Source organism: Polypterus senegalus, chromosome 1 (assembly GCF_016835505.1).
Source record: "Polypterus senegalus isolate Bchr_013 chromosome 1, ASM1683550v1, whole genome shotgun sequence".
NCBI classification, from domain to species: Eukaryota; Metazoa; Chordata; class Cladistia; order Polypteriformes; family Polypteridae; genus Polypterus; species Polypterus senegalus.
The window spans coordinates 188,327,136-188,342,267 of record NC_053154.1 but is presented as its reverse complement, the minus strand read 5'-3'; the positions used below and the strand labels follow the sequence as shown (position 1 = coordinate 188,342,267).

General features: G+C 40.2%; 1 protein-coding gene and 1 pseudogene across 8 annotated transcripts in view; both read right to left on the bottom strand.

Moving 5' to 3' along the window:
* Positions 1-6,035, bottom strand: part of LOC120536386 (UAP56-interacting factor-like) — a 46,017-nt gene extending 39,982 nt beyond the window's left edge. For 4 of the 8 annotated variants that reach the window (XR_005635110.1, XR_005635111.1, XM_039764718.1 and 1 more), the window contains exon 1: positions 5,443-5,626. Coding sequence is in view for 6 of the 8 variants with exons in the window: in XM_039764718.1 (XP_039620652.1) it covers positions 5,443-5,537 (95 nt within the window). In the remaining 2 variants the exon portion in view is untranslated. Of the gene's footprint in view, positions 1-5,266; positions 5,407-5,442; positions 5,627-5,997 lie in introns of those variants that run through there. The other 4 variants (XM_039764730.1, XM_039764739.1, XM_039764748.1 and 1 more) reach the window with 4 other exon arrangements.
* Positions 6,036-6,927: 892 nt separating this feature from the next.
* Positions 6,928-9,755, bottom strand: LOC120539835 (annotated as a pseudogene).
* Positions 9,756-15,132: the final 5,377 nt, after the last annotated feature.

The window sequence follows — 15,132 nt, the reverse complement described above, 5'->3', positions numbered from 1 at the left end:
CCATTGCTCCATGATCCAGTTCTTATGCTCAGAGCACTCCGATTAGTCTGTGGCTACATAGGAAGCAGAGATGTAATGTGTGTTCTAACACCAGTCACTCATGGACAGCATTAAGTTTTTAGCATTCTGCGCTACGGTAGCTCTTTTGAGGGATTGGACCAGATGGGCTAGCCTTCACTCCCCATGCTTATCAATTAGCCTTGGGCGTCCATGACCTTGTCATGGGTTCACCATTTGTTTTTCCTCAGACCACTTTGGGTAGGTATAAGCCACTACGTACTGGTAACACCACACAAGAACTGGGGCCTTATGTATAATGTATGGCGTAGAATTCACACTAAAACATACCATATGGACAAAGCTAGAAACGTGCATACGCACAAACTACAATGCATAAAACTGTTCATAAGCAAAGTTCCACACACTTTTCCCTTTATAAATCCCAATCAACGTTTTAAAGCAAATTAGTGTGACTATGGCCACACCCCGACTCATCCCAGAATTCACCATTTGAATATGTAAATCAAAATAAATAGATCCTTCCATTCAGTGTTACTAAAAGAGAAAGGCAAAAGTACATGTAAAAAAGAATATCTGCAAATGCAAAACGAAGGTCCTTTAATCTCAAAATTTCCACTTTAATCTCATAGTTTGTTTTGTCATTAAAGTAGAACATTGTAAACTTCACTTTACAATCGATGTTTTGTTACGACAGGGTTTGAGAAAGTCTTGTTGTGGCTGCTGGTGCGTTAATCAGGATCAAGCATGGGTCAAATGCGTGACAAAAGAAATCCAAAAGTTTGTTTTAAAAGATCTAGTGAAAATTCAAAGAAACTAGACTACACAAGAAGAAAAAAGGTTGTTACACACATAGAAGGCAAAAAAATTGGACAAAAATGTCTCTTCTCTAAACTTAGCTCTTCTTATCAAACTTCAGTTGTTTCTATACTTGGATGCTTTACTTCACCTTCAGTATGCTCTAAATGTACAGCACTGCACGTTCAATACAGCATGTTAACTTTCATACTATTGGGCACATCGCGCACAGTGGCTTTGATGCCTTACACATGGCAAGGCAGGTCACTAACTGAGACTAATCTATAATCAGATAGACAAGAAATAGAATATACCAATTCAATTCAGCTTGTGGGGGTTATAAGAACCTCCCATAGACTATGCACTAATATATAGGCAAACATTAAATATAACTAATTTATAGGGTGGTCCAGATCTAATTATGCAACTTTTAATGTAATGCAGGAAAACAATACAAGACAAAAGAATTGCTGTTCAACTGACAACCATCTCCCCACCATTTTGGAATGCAGGGCAGGTGCTGCCATCTATCAGCAACAAAAAGATTTTTTGGTGAATTCTCTATGTAATACATTAAATGCTTCATATTCTAAGCATTCCTTGAACCAGTTAAAATGCTACATTCCTCTTAAACAGGCTTTTTCTTAACACCGACAGAAGCAAGCAGACAGTGATTGCCATACAGAATACATTACATTCATGATATTACAAGCTCTCTGAACATTTTAGAATACTAAGATGTATACTTGATTCCATTTTTATTATGAAATTAAATTGTTAACTTAAATAATGTATACTGTTAATAATTAATCATGTTTGGGCATGGTGACATAGCAGTAGAGCTGCTGTTTAGCAGTATAGGGTTGCGTCAGTCCCAGCTAGCATTAAGCGTGAGGCAGAACAACCCCAGGGTTGGATGCTAAGGCGAATACAAGCACACACATAAACTAGTAGCATCAATTTAGAATTACCAAATCCTCTATCCTGTATGCCTTTGGAAGGAAACCGAGGCATGCGGAAGAAACCCACCAGGAAAGCAGACTCCAGGCAGGGGACGTGACCCTTTTGCTGTAAGGCAGCAGCTCTTCCGCCACACCACCGTAACCTAGTCGTCCAACCATCACAACTTGTCCTTTGTCAAAGTCACTTGGATCCTTACGCTTGCTCATTCTACCCAATGCCAACACATCACCTTCAAGAACTGACTGTTTACTTGCTGCCAAAAATATATCCCACCTCTTAACAGGTGCCATCGCAGCAACATAATGACCTGCGAGTGATTTTAACGTTGTACCCAATAATATACATGGATATTAGAATTTAAACATTTATTTACATATAATTTTAATGTTTATTTTTTAATATTATTATTTAATAATATTAGTATCATTAGTATGCTTTTTAGTATAAAGCATGCAAGGAAAAGTACAACGCAAAGTAGACTACAAATATAAAATAAATATTTTAGGATGACAGAAATAAAATTTTTGCGCAACTGTAAATCTGTGTTGTATCTTAACTCTGATAAGTTATAAAGCCACAAAATGCTATCATTGTTAAATGGGAAGATGTCTTCAAAAATATTTGTATTATAGATTAAAAAGAAAACAGTGTTTAAGCATATTGTTATCAGTCAGATCAGGTTGGGGAGCTTGCACTGTTACAGCACATTGCCACACCCACCAAACAATGAAAAAGCTCTGTATTCTGTTTAGCAACCTCCCAGGCAGACAAGCGGTCCAGTCCCACCCTCCGGAAATGACCATCTATCTGCCGCAGTCAGGTGTTATATGGGTGACCCCTTGGCTTGGTCCAGCTGTTCCAGCCCTCAACAATGAGGATTCTGTGAGCCAGATCACCCACGGAGAATTGTGCCAAATGGATATTGCGTTGTAACTGACGCTCCCACACAATGCAGGTAATGTGCCTCATTCAAGACTGTGTGAACAACCACTCATTCAACAAATAGTCAGAGCAGCAGTACCCAAGGAATCTCCAAAGAGACACAGTACTGTAAAAGAGACAAGTCTTCTTCTCAGGTCAATGGATAGTGTCCATTCCTTGCAGCCATATAGCAAGACAGGAAATACCAGGAATCTAAAGACTTGGACCTTCACCCTTTTGCAAAGTTATCAGGAGCACCACACACCCCTTTTCAATAACCTTGTGACAACCCATGCTCTCTTCATAGGAAGAGTCACCAGAGACAAGAATGCCTATTGACAAGCTTGATACTCACTCCGCAGACAGACACACTGCTGACGGCTGTGCCCCAATCAGAGCCTCCATTGACACTGTGAAGATTGCAGCATCATTAGCAAAGTCAAGATCAGTGAATGTTTCTTCACCAACAGATACCCTACAGCCACTGGACCCCACGACCTTGCCCAACACCAAGTCCATGTAAGCACTGAACAGAATCGTTGCAAGAACACAACCCTGACGAACCCCAGAATCAACATGGAAAAACGCAGAGGTTCTGCCTTCACTCTGCACATCACTCATAGTACTAGTGTACAGGCCAGCCATGATATTCAGCAACTTGAGGGGATCCCACGAAGTCTCAGGATGTCCCACATGGCGGCTCGATCAACTAAGTCGAACACTTTATGAAAACTGACAAAGGCTACAAAGAAACTCTGCGGTTGATGGTAGACTTCTTAGGCGTGAAACCAGACTGCTCTGGTCGCTGGTAAGATAAGCAGGTGATCACAGATCCTATTGAGCATGAACCTAGCAAGACCTTACCCAGTACCGTGAGCAGTGTTATCCCCCTGTAGTTGCTGCAATCCTGGCAATCGCCCTTCCCTTTCCAGATTGGGATGACAAGTTGAGTTTTCCAGTCAGTTCAGATGACACTCATTTCTCAAATGGAAGCAAAGATTGCTTAGAATGCCAGGACATCCTTACCACCAGCCCAAAGAAGTTCACCCTGGATACCACAGGGGCCGGCAGTCTTCCCTACCCTCAGCTGTCAGTGTTAAAATTAAAAAAGGAATATTGCTTTTAGGCAGGCTTCAGCATATTTTACACATTTGTTTAAAGGTATGTAATTAAAAACAAATGTGTAATATGTTTCTTTCCACTTGTCAATGAGCTGGAAAGTCAAGCCAGATAATGAATTAATCTATTTTACTTTTTAAACATGTTATTCTGGTGTCCACAATGTGATTGAAACAGGGAAAGGGATTCATCCACTATCAAAAACACTCTCGTTTTTATGAATCTACAGTCTGACTTGATATTGAATTTATCAGCGCAAATTCAGGGACTTTTATTCAGTTAGATTTCAGGCTGAAAATTTTATGCTACTTACTATTACCATCTTCACAATACTATACTTACGAGTATTACTGTAATTGCCCACAAGAAGGAAATCCTTTAGGCCCCCGAGTATGCAAGTACATGTTGTAATTTATAAATGAGCCGTAGTATTAATACAGGCTATATAAACATGGACAGAAAAATTGTCAAATCAGTGCAAGCAATCTCATTTTATCTGAAAGAATGACTGTAAACATGCCAATGCCATATGCGGACGTTGAGCTGCATTTCGTACCTCATGACGCTGGATTGCTCGGTTCTCAAACTGCACAAAAAGAAAAACCAAAAAATGGAGTATTTCGGAATAAAACTGACTGCTAATATTGAGCCGGGATTTATAAAATATCAACAAAATTCGTACATGAACATTCAAGTTTGAGCTACTGAATGACCTACTAGAAATGTGCTCCCATTATTACACAGAACCCCCATTCTTTAAGAATCGAACAATCCGACAAAAACATAAACAATTTGCGAGTACCATTTATGAAATGAACTGTCGATACATACACAAAAATAGTGGAGCTGCCACCCTTCTGCGGAAGAACATTAAACATCTAAAAATGTTACAATAATAAACTGTAAGCTATGAAAAAGATACTAAACTGTTGATATGATTTTATTTATTCTGTAAAGTCACATGCAAAAGGTCGACTTTTCTATAGGAAATGAACTATAAGCAGGGAAAATGACAGACAATTATTTTAGTTCTAAGTGACAGAGGGTAACAATAAACCTAAGAAAAGTTAGGAAACCGAACTTCTAATATACAAGGCTAAACCTCAAACTTGACCAAACGATGTAAAATGTTTGTGAATATTACTTCATCTAAACACAGCGTCTAGGGAACTTTAAAACCTCATCTCGAGGTTATTCTTGTAAATTTTACTTGAGTAGGAATTTACCAACAATGATGACCTTATTGGCCTTGCTCGCTTAAAAATCATCAATAACTATCGCCCCAGAAATAATCCATGCCTAAGAAACTCGAACCTCCAGTTTTCTCTACTTGTATTTGCCTACCATTCCGCCGCATCCCACCAACAAACCACAAAACTATGCACCGCTTTTCCACAATGGGCATACCCCCACATTTATTCGATTGTACTCGACATGTTCACCTTACCTGGAAGAATCTCCGTTTGTAACCACGTTTCTAAATACTGGATTCACCATTTACTTTTACTCTCTCTGGTTCGGAAAATGAAAATAAGAAGCTCAAAGGCCTTAGCCAACTTACGATGGGATGCAACCCAAACTTGAGTCGCCGACGTCGAGCTTTGTAAAACGAACGGTTCTTACCTACCAAGAGACATGTCAATTTTATCGACGGCATCTGAAATTTGATCCGTATTCAAGCTGGCCTCGTTGTTACTTCTAAATGCAGTTTCGCTCATGATGTCGTTACTCTATCGTTTTCCCAGCCGAGAGGCCTAAAACACCCCGGAGAATAGACTGACGGTTACGCAGAGAATCACGGCTCTTGTAGTCCTACTACTTCAAGTGACGCTATACAGTATATCACATGAGCTTCAAGCGCAGGGTATTCCGGATCTTGTAGTCAAACTACATTATACATTGCCTTCAACAGAGCGTTCAAATTCAAAAGTCAGTAATCATCCAGAAATTTTCAGGTTTTTGATAGAAACTGATACATTGTTATCAATATATTATTATGTTTATTTATAAATACATCCAAGACAATTACTCGTGTTGCTAATGGCAATTACTGCTAAAAATTACGGATTTTAAATTTATTAATAAGATATAGCTGCAAAGCCCCGTTTTCGTTTTGTAATTGTATTAGCACTGCTAAAAATTGTTATTCTCTTCAAAAAAGCAAGTCATTTATCTTACCTTGGGTTGCAAGATACTAGCATTCCTAAACGTATTCTATATGTTAGTGTTTGTTTTTATGATCTTTTGATTGGCTGTTCAGCAAACTTGTGACTTCTAGATAGAAACAACCCCTAAATCTACTAGTGTGAGTGCCAAAGTGCCAGTACTTTTTGCCAGAAGGGAGGAGTGAGGAAAGAAGCTATGCAGGATGGCCGGGGTCGTTAATAACCCTTTTTGTCTTCCTAAGGCAGTGACTGTTGCATTATGACCTGAATAGAATGCAGGTGGGTGCCAGTAATAGTCTGTGCTGCCTTTACCACTTTCTGCAGCACTTTATGATCTTAACCCAAGCAGATACCATATTAGAATGTGATGCAGCCAGTGAGGATGAATCTCACTGGAGGCGTTTGAGGGAACAAATGGAGAAATGCAAGCTGTCCTCCAGTATTTGAGGAAGATGATGAAGGTTTAGTCAAATACATAGATGCAAGTGACAAAACCTTGACTCTCCAAGCCCTTCAATTAGTGTGAATCAAACATACCAATTGCACAGACAATACAATGTCTATCTATTTTTTAGGCCGCCTAGCAGGCAGTGATATTCAATCCTCCCACTTTTTCTTTGTTTGCCCCTAGACATTCTCTCAGTGGACTGTGCTCAACTTTCTTTTGAAAGTACCTAGGTGGCAAAGGTACCAAAACACCTGACCTGGCTCCTCTCAGCTTAAGCAAGCAAAGATTCTACTGTACTCCTGCTGTACTGTTTTGTTCCTAATCCTGTCATAAGGTGTGAACCCAGCAATCCTGCACAGATATCTCATTTTGATTGTGTACACTTTATTTATACCAGTGAGCTTTAGGATAGGTTTTGGTTTCCTGCAATGCTGCAGCAGAAAAATGGGTTCTGAGAAAGGGATGATTATGCATAAAATTAAACACAGAAATAGTCTACTGATGAAATGAAATGATGTCAATAGGTATAGGTGAATTTTTCAGCAGGCAGTGTAGCCCAGTTGTAAAACAATGCATGCATACAGTTTTGTACCTAAACTTGTAAATGTTAGGAGGTTGTCTATGTCGAGCAGGATAACGACGTTCAGTGCGAGCATCTGTTGAAAATGAAATAGTTGAGGGATATTTTGTAGATTTTCTAGCTGACTCTTCCTCATTCACAGGAGGTGATGGAGTTCCTGATACTTCAATAGGTGACACTTCTTCCTCAGTAATAGGACACTGATTTTCACTAACATCATAATTCAATTCAGGACAGTCCACATCTGGTGGCTCAGTGGGTGCTGGTGATGCCTGCAACAATTGATCCACATGTCTTCGCCAAACAGTACCATCAGCAGTGCAGACAGTGTAAGAAACAGGTCCACTCTGACTGATTACGGTGGCAGGAACCCATTTGTATTTGTTATTAAAACCTCGAGCCAATACAGTGTCATCCGGACGAAAGACTCTGTCTCTTGCTTTCTTGTCTTGATGTTCAACTTGCTTTTGTTGATGATGACGTACCACTTGTTTTGTTTCTGGTGGCTTTAGCAAATCAAAAATTGTACGAAGTTGTCTTTTCATCATTAGGATGGCAGGTGAAAGTTTAGTTGCGCTGTACTCAGAATTCCGATAAGACAGTAAGAACTGGTTCAAACGTGTATGAAGAGAGCCTTCATCTTGCGATGCCTTCAGTGAAAGCTTCATTGTCTGAACAAACCTTTCTGCTAAACCATTTGTGGAAGGATGGTGTGGTGCAGAGCGAATGTGCAGAATTCCATTGACTTGTAGGAAAGTGGCAAATTCCTGTGACACAAACTGAGGACCGTTATCACTCACAAGTTGCTCTGGAAAGCCATAACGACAGAATAATTCCTCCAACTTTTCCATTGTTTTAACAGCAGTTGTTGAGCGCATAACAGCAACCTCTGGCCACTTACTATAGGCATCTACAACCACCAGAAACATCTTTTCCTCAAAGGGACCTGCAAAATCCACATGGATGCGCTGCCAAGCCCTTTCAGGCCAGTCCCATGGGTGAAGTGGTGCCAGCTGTGGGGCATTCTAATCTTCTGACAAGAAGAACATGCCTTGGCCCTCTCCTCAATATGTTCATCTATTCCTGGCCACCAAAAATAACTTCTTGCAATCTCCTTCATGCGGACAATACCAACATGACTTGCATGTAGCTGCTGGATTAAAAGTTTCTGCAGTGGTGGTGGAATGATGACACTGCGACCCCAAAGAAGGCAACCTGCCTGCACAGACAGTTCACTTTTCCTAAAAAGGTAGGGTTTTAGTTCTGGTAAAGTACTAGGACTTTTACCAGTAAGAACCACGTCCATTACTTTAGACAGTACTGGATCATTTCGAGTGAATCCTTTTACTTGATTTGAGGTCATTGGTGTCTCATTTACCTGCTTAAAATAAAATATATCCATATCTGGGCTTTCTGAACAGGTAACTGGCAAGGGTAAACGTGAGAGTCCATCTGCGTTGGAATGCAACTCAGACTTGCGGTATTTGATATCATATGTATGGGCTGATAAAAGTAATGCCCATCTTTGCATTCGACTAGCTGCTAGAGATGGTATACCAGTATGAGGTCCGAAGATGGTAGTAAGGGGTCGATAGTCTGTAAGAAGGGTAAACTTTCTCCCGAATAGGTACTGATGAAATTTGCGAATTCCAAAAATTATTCCCAGTGCCTCCCTCTCAATTTGTGCATAATTTCCTTTCAGCTTTATTCAATGTACGTGAAGCGAAAGCAATTGGTTTCTCCACACCGGAGGGCATAATGTGTGAAATCACTGCACCAACTCCATATGGAGAAGCATCACAGGCAAGCTGCAGTGGCAGTGTGTGGTCAAAATGTGTAAGAACATCAGATTTTATGAGAGCGTCCTTTGCTTTGGTAAAAGTTTTTCTACATTCTTTTGTCCACTTCCAAGCTTTGTTTTGACATAACAACTGATGCAATGGCCTCAAAAGAGTTGCCAAATTTGGAATATATTTTCTATAATAGTTGAGAAGTCCCAGAAATGAACATAATTGGCTTACATCCTGAGGAGCAGGTGCATCAAAAATTGCTTTAACTTTTAAGGGTGCTTTGTGCAGTCCACAAGCATCTATTACATGTCCCAAATATTCTATAGAGGACTTGAAAAATTCACATTTATGCTTGCGAACCCTCAGACCATATTCATTTAGGCGCTGAAGAGTGGCATCCAGGTGTTGAAGGTGCTCTTCTTCATTTCTTCCTGTCACAAGGATGTTATTAAAATAACACTGGACCCCTGGAAGCCCACTTAAGATTTGGTCCATTGCTCTTTGGAATAGAGCTGGAGTCGAGGTGATTCCAAAGGGTAGGCAGCAGTAACGGAACAGGCCCTTAGGGGTCACAATAGTTAGCAATTCTCTAGACTTTAGTTCAACATGCATTTGGAGATATGCATGGGACAGGTCTATTTTGCTGAATTTCTGTCCTCCAGCAAGGCCTGCAAACGGATCATCTATATGCGGAAGTGGATACTGTTCTACAGACAACACAGGATTGATGGTCAACATAAAGTCCCCGCATATACGTACTGATCCATCGTTTTTAATCACGGGTACAATAGGAGTAGCCCATTTGCTTACACTCACAGGTTTCAGAACACCAGACGTAAAGAATCCAGTTCAGCTTCAACCCTTGGTCGAATAGCATAGGGAATTGGTTGGGCCTTCAGAAATTTCGGTTGACTGTTAGGTTTAGTGGCAAGTCTGACAGTGATGTCCTTCATGCTCCCTAGTTCACCAGAAAACAACTCAGCATGTCTGCCAAGTACTGCATCCAACTTTGTTTCTCCTCTGGGCAGCATACAAACATTTGGCCAATTCAATGTGATTTTTTTTTTAACCATGATCTTCCTAATAATGATGGGTAATCTCCTCCCACTACATAAAGTGGTAAAGTGGCTTTCTGCCCATTCAATTGAACAGTCACCTTTATCAGGCCTCTCACATTCACCGGTTCACCTGTATATGTTTTTAACACTACATTAGTTTTCTTTAGTGGAAGGTGCCTCAGGAACGTGTAGTAGGTTTTATCTGACACAAGAGAAACAGCCGCCCCTGTGTCCACTTCCGTGTATACTTTTTGTCCTTCCAAAAATGGAGATACCTGGTATCCCTGTGAGCCTCCTTCAAGACTCAAAATATTTAAAAACACTTCATCTTCAGATGTGTCACTTCCTAATGTTGTTTCTAATTCTTGCGGTTGCAGCAAATGAACATTTTTCTTTTGACTAAATGCTGCCTTTTTACTTTCATGTCTATAATATCTTTCTGTAGCTTTCTTGGATTTACATGCTTTCTCGATGTGACCGTTTATTCCACAACTCTTGCAGTCTAGGGGCCTCATGTATAAACGGTGCGTACGCACAGAAATATGGCGTAAGAACTTTTTCACGTTCAAATCGCGATGTATAAAACCTACACTTGGCGTAAAGCCACGCACTTTTCCACGGTACCTCATACCTTGTCGTACGCAAGTTCTCCGCTCGGTTTTGCAGACTGGCGGCACCCAGCGTCAAAGCAATGCTACTGTTCCTGTGTGATTACTCATTATTTTCATGACGCGGCTTTATAAATACAATGAAACTAACCGCATATTGTATGTAACGCATCTGATTGTAATTAACTCGTAACAATATAATGGTCCAGGGAACAGACATAGTATTCCAAATACCATAACTGCTTTAGCGTTGTTACTCTCACTACACCTTCTTCTTATTATTATTTTTCTTCTTCTTCTTTCAGCTCCTCCCGTTAGGAGTTGCCACAGCGGATCATCTTTTTCCATATTACTCTCACTGCACCACTCGGAGTATTTATATTACTGTATCTGAGTGTGAATCACAGCAGCAGCTGATCGGAAAGAGAATTATCGGTATACAGTTTCATGGACACGCTGTCTCAGCCACTGCAAAACGTTTTAAAGCCTTTCCTGTACAGACCTCGCGGTTCAGAAACAGTTTAATCCCAAGAACTTTAAATGCAGTCAATCAAGTGCTCCTTGTAGAACTGTTTGTACTTATAAGCTTATCAGCCTACTGTAAACTTGCACTACAGTTATAATATCGCACAACCTGAGCCACTTTATAAAGCGCGTATTTACATATGATGACGATTTCATTTTTAAGATAAAATGCAGCAAAATATGTTTGTTAAATTATACAGATAAAACTTTAACTTCATTTAAATAATCTATATTCTTCACTGGGAGTGTTGTTAAGGATAGAACAATTAAACATGTACTACGAAGATATTTCAATGTTCTTTAAACGTTTTGAAGAATCGGCGCTAAGCTTACTGATGGCTTAACGTCTATTACAGAGCTGATTGTATGGCGATCGGTTACTTGGGGAAAGAAAAGCACTGACTGCAGTGACGCTACGCCAATATATATTGAATATAAAACAGAAGAAAATAACAACACAGCTAAAAGCAGCGACATATTTGGCAAAGTTAAATGCTTGTGTCATGAGCACGAGGCGGCTACGCAGTGTCTGCAACGGACGTGGCCATCCACCGTGCATGACACTGGCGGGCGAAGGAGCACTGCTGCAATAAATTATTTCATCGAAGTGAAACACATGTTTAATAACGTGCTTTAACTCCTATCATCATGAAAATGACATCACGTATACATCTCAGTATTTTAGTTATTCAGAGAGCTGTAATATTACGAATGTAATGGACTCTGTGTCCAGTTGGAGGAAGAAAGCTGGTTTAAGAAGCAAGTGTGTGATTCACACACATAGAGCACATAGAAAATCAAATACAAAACAAAGCATTTAACGTGCTACTTTAATTACGATGTGATTTGAGAAACTGGTTAATTAAACGATTTTAAGATGAAGTTTATGATGTTCTACTTTAATGACAAAATAAACTACGTGATTAAAGTGGAAATGTCGAGATTGAAGTTGACATTTTGTGTTTTTTCCCCACCGTGTGCCTTTTTTCTCTGTACCCTAATAAGCTTACATATGACACTCAGACAGTGGGCTACAACTTCGCCTTTTCACGGCGACTTTGATATGTGGCTTTTTTATTTCCGGCACTGCGCGATTTTGTGAACGTGAGCTTTCAAGTTTCTCCAACACGCTATGTTACTCGATCAACTTCCTTTTGTTGATTATACCACGGTTTATTTGAACAAACAGTATGTTTTCCTTTGCCTCCACTTGGTATTCGCTGAAATTCTTATATTTTCCCCCGTGCTTTTCCCATTGTCTTTTCACAGAAGGCTGCGCTTAAGGGCAATTTATATTATTTTGCATATTCAAATAGGCGTAATTCTGGGAGGAGTTGGGGCGTTACATAAAGCGCGTGCGGCGTTAGTTTTCACGCTGATCGGGATTTATGTAGCGGAAGAACGTGGAAGTTGGAGTACACACAGATTCCTGCATCTGGATTTTTCTGTGCGTAAGCACATTTCGACTTTATTAACTTACGCCATGTTATAGTGCGAGTTCTACGCACGGCGTTATACATGAGGCCCCTGGTCTTCCACAATGATAGCACAGCCCTCTACCAGCGTCCTTGCTCTTTATATTTACTTTATGAATTTGCCCAGTTATGCTTAACTGCTGAGCCTCTTTAGCTGCCACTTCCATGGACACGCTTATTTCAATTGCCTTTGCAAGGGTTAGGGCACTTTCTGTCGGAAGCCGTTTTTGTATGGCTTCACTTCTCAGTCCACATACTGTACCAGCCTATCACGGATTGTGTCATTGGGCACTTCATTGAATTCACAATGTTCAGATAACTTCCTTAGTGCTGCCACAAACATTGTTACTGATTCCCCTTCCTCTTGATTTCTATTGTGGAATCTAAACCGTTCAGCAATTATTGATGGCTTTGGTGAAAAATGAGCACTCAAAATTCTAACAATCTGAGGATATGATTTCTCTCCAGGCTTATCTGGTTGCACAAGACAACGCAGTAAGTTGAACGTTTTTAAGCCAATGCCACTCAAATAAGTAGGAACTAATTTTACATCGGTAATATCGTTTGCTTTAACAAAGCACTCAAAGCGCTCCGTATACGCGTATACGTCCACTGCTCCACGTTCTCATCGAAAGGTCCAATTACTCCGATAATGCCAGCCATCTCGAACTTGCAATCGAATCACAGTCACTCTTACTTCACAATAAGGCGATTTAACTTCTGAAGAAACTTCTTTTACAATTATCAGTACGGTTTCTTCTCTACTCCTGCCACGCTTCCTTTGCGGCAAACAGCGGCGTCTTTTTTTTTTGGATTTACCGTCACCGTTTCTTAATGGAGTATTATTCGTTGCTCCTTTACAATTATTACCACCGTGTGAATTCAGACTTCCTCGTCGCCACTTTTTGTTGTGTTCCTTCCAACTCCAACAAATAATAACTACAGAGACACAGGTAACTCAACGTGCTCTTTACTCAATTTCGAATGTGTGTCAACAACACTTCCTTTTTCCCACAAGGCTAAGCACACAATATTTCTTTATGTAAATGAAGTTAACATTGCTAATTAACAAAGGCAAGATTCATAACAACCTTTACATCAGATTGTTGCACAGAGCATTCTATAATGGCAACATAATAAATCAGAGGAGAATAGTGTAATTTATTTATATCTGGATGCAGCAGGAATGATGAAAATAATACATATTTCTTAATTTTTATTTTTTATTGTGAGTTTTGTTTTCTTGTGAAGTGTATTGTAACACTAATCAAGTATTTATAATTTCTAAAGCTGGATAGCCTCCATTAAATTGGTTAAAACCTTATATTTCTGTGATTTGTAATTGTCAATAATCATTGTTTACCTAAACAGTCACTACTGGTCAACAGAAGGTTCTACGTAGAAATGGACAGTAAAAAGAGTTGCTGGAGGAATCAGAAAAATGGACTTCCTCAAGGTTCAGTGCTGGCTCCTGTTCTGTCCAATACCTATACCAACGACCAGCCTGTGTTCACCAACATTAGGAAGTTCATTTATGCAGATGATCTCTGCTTAGCCTTCCAGTCTGCTCCATTCCAAGGTATCCAAAAGTGACTTACAAATGCCCTCAACAACCTCTGTTACACTAAATGGTTCCTTAGTGCCAACACAGGGAAGACACAGGTCTGCACCTTTCATCTTAAAAATAGACAAGCAAGCACAACTCTAGAGATCAGGTGGAATAACAAAGTACTGAAGAACACCAAACATCCTGTTTACTTAGGCATCACTCTGGACAGGACTCTGTCTTTTAAAGAACATATTTTTAAACTCAGAAAGAAGATATCCAGCAGGAATAATCTCCTTAGCAAACTAGTAAACACATCCTGGGGAGCAGACCCTAAGACCCTGTGATCAACGGCCATGTTACTCTGTTATTCAACAGCAGAGTATTGTGCACCAGTGTGGGCTAGGTCAACCCATGCCAACAAGGTTGACCCTGAGCTAAACAGTGCAAGCCGAATCATCACCAGCACATTGCGAACAAAGTGCCTTCCTGCTTTATACAGGCTGGCCGGGATTGCACCTCCCCATATATGACGAGAAAGTAGTTCAAGAGTAGAAAGGTTCAAGCAACTGATGGACTCCCAAAGACATGGACACCAACTTCACCATCACCAGGGGCCTCATGTATAACGCCGTGCGTAGAACTCGCACTATAACATGGCGTAAGCACAAAAGCCGAAATGTGTTTACGCACAGAAAAATCCAGATGCAGGAATCTGTGCGTACTCCAACTTCCACATTCTTCCGCTACATAAATCCCGATCAGTGTGAAAACTAACGCTTCGTACGCGCGCATTATATAACGCCCCAAATCCTCCCAGAATTACGCCTCTTTGAATATGCAAATCAATATAAATCGCCCTTAAGTGCAGCCTTCTGTGAAAAGACAATGGGAAAAGCACGGGGGAAAATATAAGAATTTCAGCGAATACCAAGTGGAGGCAAATGAAAAACATACTATTTGTTCAAATAAACCGTGGTATAATCAACAAAAGGAAGTTGATCGATTGACATAGCGTGTTGGAGAAACTTGAAAGCTCACATTCACAAATCGCACAGTGCCGGAAATAAAAAAGAAGTCACATATCAAAGTGCCGTGAAAAGCCGAGATGTAAGCCC